At 28.0% G+C, this 8,202-nt stretch overlaps 1 protein-coding gene across 1 annotated transcript; it reads left to right on the top strand.

Annotated features, from left to right (window-relative positions):
* Positions 1-245: 245 nt before the first annotated feature.
* On the top strand, positions 246-6,973 carry LOC136079924 (uncharacterized). The gene is made up of 9 exons (XM_065796597.1): positions 246-362; positions 3,821-3,913; positions 4,082-4,190; positions 4,742-4,846; positions 4,967-5,050; positions 5,240-5,335; positions 5,466-5,657; positions 5,792-5,890; positions 6,255-6,973. The coding sequence occupies exons 1-9, from the start codon at positions 246-248 to the stop codon at positions 6,455-6,457; spliced, it is 1,098 nt and encodes a 365-aa protein (XP_065652669.1). The 3' UTR covers positions 6,458-6,973.
* Positions 6,974-8,202: the final 1,229 nt, after the last annotated feature.

Below are 8,202 nucleotides of genomic sequence, written 5' to 3'. Positions count from 1 at the left end.
GATGAAAAAAATAGAGAAAGAGTTTTAAATAAATGTAATTTTTTTCTCAACGCTTTTGAAGAATATCTAGTTATTGATCATGATCATTTTTCAGGACAAGTTTATGGATTAGCGCATAATTATTGCAACAAAAATTTAGGCAGATCCCAGCTAACACAAAACGTTCACGCACGTTCAACGAACGTTGCGAACGTTCGAGCACGTTGTATGAACGTTCCACGAATGTTCTCTAAAATTGTATTATTATGAGCTCTATATTTGGTTGGGCGAGTTCTTCATTCCCGATTGCTTCTTATTTAAATATACGAAAAAATTTACTCGAGTCACGCGAACGAAGTACTGTTAAGTTATTTGAAAAAAAGGTGAAAATCCTAATTTAAGATTTTTATAATAAATATAATACGTAATATTATTTAATATAAAAATTTCTTATAGCATACCTATTGAAATAGGTCTAATACTATTGTAATATAGCCTATATTAATAATATAGGATATATTATAATAGTATTATACCTATTTCAATATTTAAATAAGTATAATACTATTATAATTATTATAATATATTATAATAATATAGCCTATAATACTATTACAAAATTTCTACCTTATACCTACATATAAAATACCTATATAATATACCTATATATTTTTAGCCTATATTATATAGGTATATTATATACCTACAATTATATAAATATAATACTATTATAGTGGGTTTATAATTAATTATAAACCCACTATAATAGTATTATACTATAGTAAATATATATATTTATATATATATTTATTATATATATTATATATATTATATATATATTTAATATATATAATAAATATATATATATATAATATATATATATATATATATTTATATATATATATATATATATATATATATACATATATACATATATATATATATATGAATGTTAATGTTTATCCTTGGAGTTTCGGTCATCGTCCTAGTTTGCGTGTTGCGGAAAAACATTAAATAAAACGCGTAATAAAACTTATTAACGCGTTATGTACAATACAAAACATGTTATTAACGCGGGTTTTTAAATAATTTCATATATACATATATTATATATATAAATATATATATATATATATATATATATATATATATATATATATATATATATATATATATATATATATATATATATATATATATATATATATATATATATATATATAATATATATATATATATATATATATATATATATATATATATATATATATATATAAATTATTAGAAATCACTTATCAATTTCAATTTTTTACACAATGTTGCGTCAATTAATAATATTGACGAAACATTGACTTTTCGTCAATAAATAAATTGACGAAACATTGACAATGTTTCGTCAATTTATTTATTGACGAAAAGTCAACGTTTCGTCAATATTATTAATTGACGCAACATTGTGTAAATAATTGAAATTGATAAATGATTTCTAATAATTTGTTATTGCTCTGTTCTTTTAAGAACACTGAGCACTCTATTTTATAGAATACATTTATAATTGTTGTTATAAATATATATATATATATATATATATATATATATATATATATATATATATATAAATATTTATGATTATACTTTACTACTTCAATTCTGTTTTAAATCAGTATCTGTTTTGGTAGTATCTATTTTGATTATATTGTCATACAAGTAAATAGTTGCAATGAAGCGAAACAATAATAATCGTCAGATATATAGACGAAAGTGGATGGCATCTAAGAGGTCTCTTATACAACAATTGCAACAACAAAACAACAGTCAAAGCGACAGTGACACTGAAAGATATTGTTTTAACAAAATAACTTTATGTTGTAGCAATGATGGTGTGGCTAGTCCATTTTCTAGTCATATTCAGTTAGATGTGGGGAATCAATTGGTATCAAGTAAGTGCAACTCGGAAAAAAAGTTTTCCCTTCAATCTGATTCAGATTCTGACTCAACTCATAAAAACAGTATGTCATTCAGTGACAGCATAAAAGAATGGATGCAGCTGCTCCCTGATGTAAAACACAATGCTGGTGATGATTTGTTAAAGCGACTAAAAATCAATGGACACCCTGAATTACCAGCTACAGTAAGAACTCTTTTGCAAACATGCAGAACTCTTGAGATTTATTGCAAATCTGGCATGCAATATGTTTATCTAGGAATTGAAAAAAATTTGTTACAAATACTAGGTCGTCTTGAAGAAGAGGACAAGTTAAACAATTTATTAGACTTGGAAATCGCTCTGAATATAGATGGGCTTCCGCTTTTTAGGAGCACAAAAGCATGCATGTGGCCAATTTTATGTTCTATTCTTAATGTTAGCTCTGTTCCCATAGTGTTTCCCATAGCATTGACTTACGGTAAAGCAAAACCTGACAACCTCCAGTTTTTAAATGAAGCAGTGGAAGAACTGAGAAGCTTGCTTGAAAATGGATTGGAGTATAATGCAAACAGAATAAGCATAATATTAAAGTTTATTGTTTGTGATACGCCTGCCAAATGTTTCATAAAATGTGTAAAACTATATTCTGGTTACTACGGATGCGACAAGTGTAACCAAAAAGGTTTTTACTGTGAAAGACGGATGACGTATCCAAAAATTGTTGGACTGCAACTGAGAGATGATCATTCTTTTCGTCAAAAATCAAATGCAAATCATCACCATAATGGTTTGGCATCACCATTTTGTGTTTTATCTATAGATATGGTTGAGGATTTTCCAATTGACTATATGCATCAGTCTTGTCTTGGTGTAATGCGAAAATTGTTGGTGACCTGGATTCGAGATACTGACAAAAAAGGAGTAAAAATATCTGCAGCTCATAAGAATGATATTAGTGCTAAATTTCTTGAATTAAAAAAATGTGTACCTAAAGATTTTCTAAGGAAGCCACGTTCTCTTGATGAAATTGATTTTTGGAAAGCAACTGAGTATAGGCAATTTTTATTGTATACTGGAAAAGTTGTGCTGAAAAGCATCTTGCGAAAAGACTATTTCAACACTTTTTAGTTCTAAGTGTAGCTTTATCTATATTAGTCAGTACAAGGTTAGTTAGAAAATATGAAACTTATGCGCACCAATTACTTTTATATTTTGTCGATCAAGCTAAAGATCTTTATGGACCACAGTTTCTTGTTTATAATGTACACAGTCTAGTACACCTCGTTGCAGTTGCTAAACGATATGGCCATGTAGATAGGTGCAGTGGTTTTAGTTTTGAAAACTATCTTCAGGTTTTGAAAAAAAAAGTAAGATCAGGTAGAGCTCCTCTTAGCCAGGTTGTTAAGCGTCTTAGTGAAATGAATATTATGGTCCCACATCAAAAATTGCACACTAAAATAATTTGCATGAGTCGCCCCAACAATTCATATATGTTGGATGATGGAAGATTCTGTGAAGTTCTTTGCAAAGAAGGGTAAAATCCAAATTTTGACTTGCAACAATATCGTTGCAGAATATTTCAAAGAACAAAGTCATTGTTTGATGTCCCTTGTGACTCTCGACTAATTGGAGTTCATGTTGCAAATTTTGACTACTCTTCTATTGAAGTTGTTTTATCAACGGCCGTAAAAAGCAAGGTTTTTATGATTCAAAAAGAAACTAAGAAAAAAATTATACTTATGACTTTGCTACATGACATGTAAAACTTAATATTTAAAATATATGTTTAGAAAAAAAGTTGTATTCATCTGACTGAATCAATTCGCTTATGTTTTAATTTTTCTTTTTTAATTATTTAGTTCACTATCTAATTTCATTATTATTAAGATGCAATAACTTATTTTTCTTGTTTAGAAAATGAGTAGCGGTCCCTTTGTTGTTGTTGAGTTTGTTGATGAGCAATCAGTGGAGGTAATGCCAAAAAGTTGGATTGTTTACGAGAATGAGGTAAATTGCTACTACAATTAATTAGTAAGGCAGTGCAGTTATCTGTTTTGTAATAGTTGTACTATTTCTAACAGTGATGCAGAAATTGTAAATAAAGATTTAATTATTGATAGTTATTACACAATGTTGTTGAACGCATGTGTTAGAATGTTTTTGTGGTTGTTTTAGCAACTGTTTGGTTATTGGCCCAGAAAGGATCCAGTATGCAGAGTCAAAAAGAGTGAACTGCCTGATCCGAAATGGCCACTATACAAAATTAGAACTTTTGGGGCGGCAGGTAAAGACTTTAAATAATTTTTTGGTTGCAAGTTTGTTATTTTGTTATATGAGCACTGATTAAAAAATGAATAATCTGCTTTTTAAACAACAGGTTAAACGTACATCTATTTATACGTCCTTGCATGTAGTGATATTTACTATTTGTCAAATTTTGGTAATTCAAAAGTTTAGCATTTTAAGGTTGAACTAAACTTTGATACAAAATTTGATTTTGGTAATTCAAATTCATTTTTACAACATTAGCATTATGCTAATTTATAAAACTGTAATAAATCTATAAAATTGTTTTACTTTAAAATATCGCGTATTGTATAAGCAATCTATTCAAGAAATGTAAAGCTATAAAAATATATTTAATACAATAATGTTACATTATTCTTTTAAGTATATTTGATCAGGTTTTAGTAATGTTACAATAAAGTTATATTATTCTTTTAAGTATATTTGAATCAGGTTTTAAAAATTTTACAATAATTTTACATTATTCTTGTAAGTATATTTGAATCAGGTTTTAGGCAGATTGTATATTTTAAGTTTATATATTATCAGTGGAAAGTTATAGCAAGGCGTCAAATTTAGCTAAGAAAGCATTAGTAATGTCAAATGTGGAAGATACTGATAAAAACAAAGAGACTTCTTCTGATATTGAAGATGGTATGTAGTTGTATAAATTGTATACTGTAGCATGATTTTACCTACCATTTATTACCTAACATTTATAATTCCATGCTGTTGTAACTCAAATTTGTTACCTTTTTATTGTTAATTTTACAGAAACCTCATCTGGTGATCACAGTCCTCCAAGGAAAAAAATCCAACTTATATCTGCACAAAGGTATAATGCAAAACAAAGCAAAGGCAAGAGTTAGTTTCTGTTTTAATAATAAAGTATTTTACATTTAACATGTGTTGACATTATTATGACATATATCACTAATCTATGTAGTTGATTAAGTTATGTATTGTAGCACGATTTTAATTACACTAACATCTATCTAATACTAAAATTCTATTCTGTTGTAACACAAATTGTATTACTTTTTATAGTTACTTTTACAGAAACCTCTTCTGGTGATCACAGTCCTCTGAGCAAAAATATTAACCTTCCATCTGCACCAAAATATAGTGCAAAACAGAACAATGGCAAGTTTGTTTTGATATTATTAATGATAATTCAATACTTAAATTCATAATTCATATGTTTATTATAAAAGCCACCAATTACAATGTGTAAGTTGGATGATAATAATATTAAATAAATTATTTTTCAAAGGAAAAAATGCTTCCCTACAGTCTTCAAATGCATCCCTACAGGAACAAACAGCTGTTTCATCTAAAGTGTTTCAGCATGCGCGAAATGCAGCTGTGTCAGCTGCTGCAAATATTATTCATTCACCTTCGGCATCTGTAAGTCAAGTGAATCTTGCACGTATTGCATCAACTGACAGGATGTCTTGTGAAAATGGTTGGTAGAAGCTAAAATACTTTAATTTATTTTTGTATCAAAATTTAAACAAACGTATTTATGGATTTTACAAATTTAACAAAATTTGATGCTATTTTTTATCAACTTTAAAAAACAAAAAAAAATTTTTATAGCCAGTATCAGAAGACCATTTATTGGTGAGACAATGGTCAAAAGTTTGACAGAGAGTAAAAATTGTGGTAGAGCAGGTGAAAATACTGCGGGAACACACGGTTTGTTGATTTCAATTTATATAACAGGGTTGCCACGAAATCAGGGATATCTGTGAAATTTAGATAGAAAATTAGGGGGAAATGATCGATTTAGTAAAAAAAAAACAGGGAAAATTGTTTAATTTTTCAATATATTACAATTTTTTTAATGCTTTGAAATTTGTTAATAAAAATCTTCCTTTACCAGGGTTAATGTTGAACATTTTTTAACAAAATTAATTATAGAGTATTGATGTAGATGTAGATTTCGTTTAAAAAAACAACATACTTACTGATTACTGTTTGCAGATTATACTTTATTCTATAACTTTACTTTTACTTCAAATTTATCCTATAGAATAAATTTGAAGCTAAATATATTTAGCTATGAAACTAGACATAATAATTGAAAATCAAGAGGAGATCAAAGCGATGCTGAGAAGTCTTGTGGCTGTTAGCAGAGATGATGTTTCTGGCGATGTGTTTCCCCAGAAGATGAAAAATGAACATGAATTGCGACAGCTTGAAATAAAGTTGAAGGATTCTAGTTTTCGCAAAAAAATGGTAATTATTGTCAATATTATTTAAGTTAGGACTACTTGTGTTTAATTTACGTTATTTATGCATTGGTTGACAACAGACCAAAATTTCTACAAAGTGTTGTATTGTGGTATATTTGTAAATGTATATTATCATCCCCTGACTCTCTTTCTCGCCATACTTTGTCAATTAAATTCATACGGGTTTTGGTGGACAGTACTAGATAACTTGACACACTATATACTAAGAATTATGTTATACAAATTTATTTAAGCTTACATAAGCTTTCAATTAGCAATTTAAAATTATGTTATAGACGCATTTTGCAAATTATATATAATTTTATAATTACAATATATTACTTTATATGCTACTTTTTGCAAATATAGATATAATAATTGCTTCTTTAGATTAATTATTTTAGAAGTCTAGGTGGCCGGAATTGTAAAGATGTGATTCGGCGCATTATGCGCACAACATCAACGAACCAACTTTGGTCTTTGTTTAGTTTCAATGGCAGAAAAGGAAAACTATCATTTGAGAGCTGTTTACTCTGCCAAGTATTGATGAGTAAGTTTTTTCAAAGTTTTTTATAAGGCAAGTTACTTTAAAAAGCAACGATTGGTTATGCAGTTAATCTTTGACTACTTTTATTAACTATTGTAAATATATGATTTAAAATTAATTATTTAGAAGCTTGTAAAAGAATTTTCAAAGATGCTAACGATCAAAAAATAGAGGACGAGATTAGGGAGGTATTAAAGCATGCTCCTAATCGACCAGGAGGAGTTAACTATGAGGTACATGAATTGAATTGCTTTTTTCTCTCTGTAAAGATCATTTTTAGTTAATGATAACTATTAATGCTGATCTTAGTGTATTTCATTTATTCTTTATGATAGAAAATGTTTATTTATTTATTTCTGGGCAAAAGTTGTAACAAATACTCCGAAAAAAGATGTTTGCTTGTTGCGACAAGCCGAAGAAAGTTCCGATTCTGAAAATACGAATTAATATTAAAATAGTTATGTCATTCTTTGTTTTTTGATTGTATTTATAAGTTATGATTGATTTATAAAAAAATTTTTTCTACGGGGTTATAGATAATAAATAAACTTTTTCATTACTTATTTGTAGTATTTTTAGTTATAACTTTTTGTTAATTGTGAACAGCTCATCAAGTTATGGCTTAACGGTTGAAATGGAATAAATTGTGGTCTCTCAAATAAGCTAACTTAAGAGTAATTATGTTGTAAAACATGGTAATTTTGTACTGGTTAAATAAAAAATGATTCTGTTGACGCTAAACATTAGTTTAATGTTAAGAAAAAACATTGTATTGTTTATTCTTAATATTAAACTAGCAAATGTATAAGTTTAAACCGTAAGTCCGTTTAAATCAATGCATTTATACATTTAATTTAAAAAAAAGAAACGTTTCGTAAACGTCCGATGTTCGTTATTTCACGTTTAAAGTGAACGTTCAAGGGCTATTAAAATATCGTTCGCATAACGTTTGCACTGAATGTTCGGTCGACGTTCGCTGTTAGTTGTTTGAACGTTCGTATTGAACGTTCAAGAACTGTAATTCGGAGTTCACAGAAGTTAGTTCATGTAACGTTCGCGACGAATGTTACGCAAACCTAAACGAACGTTGTGGCAACGTTCATTGAACGTTAATTGTTAGCTGGGATATAGTCAACATTTGTCTTGTCCTTTTTTTGCTCACAACGCTTCTTTTGATTACCGTATTATGATTGTAGAAGGTTTAAAAAAAATTTTCGATATTCCGT

This window comes from Hydra vulgaris, chromosome 05 (assembly GCF_038396675.1).
Source record: "Hydra vulgaris chromosome 05, alternate assembly HydraT2T_AEP".
In the NCBI taxonomy this organism is placed as follows: domain Eukaryota; kingdom Metazoa; phylum Cnidaria; class Hydrozoa; order Anthoathecata; family Hydridae; genus Hydra; species Hydra vulgaris.
Note: the sequence above shows the minus strand (reverse complement) of the source record. Positions and strands in the feature narration are given on the sequence as shown.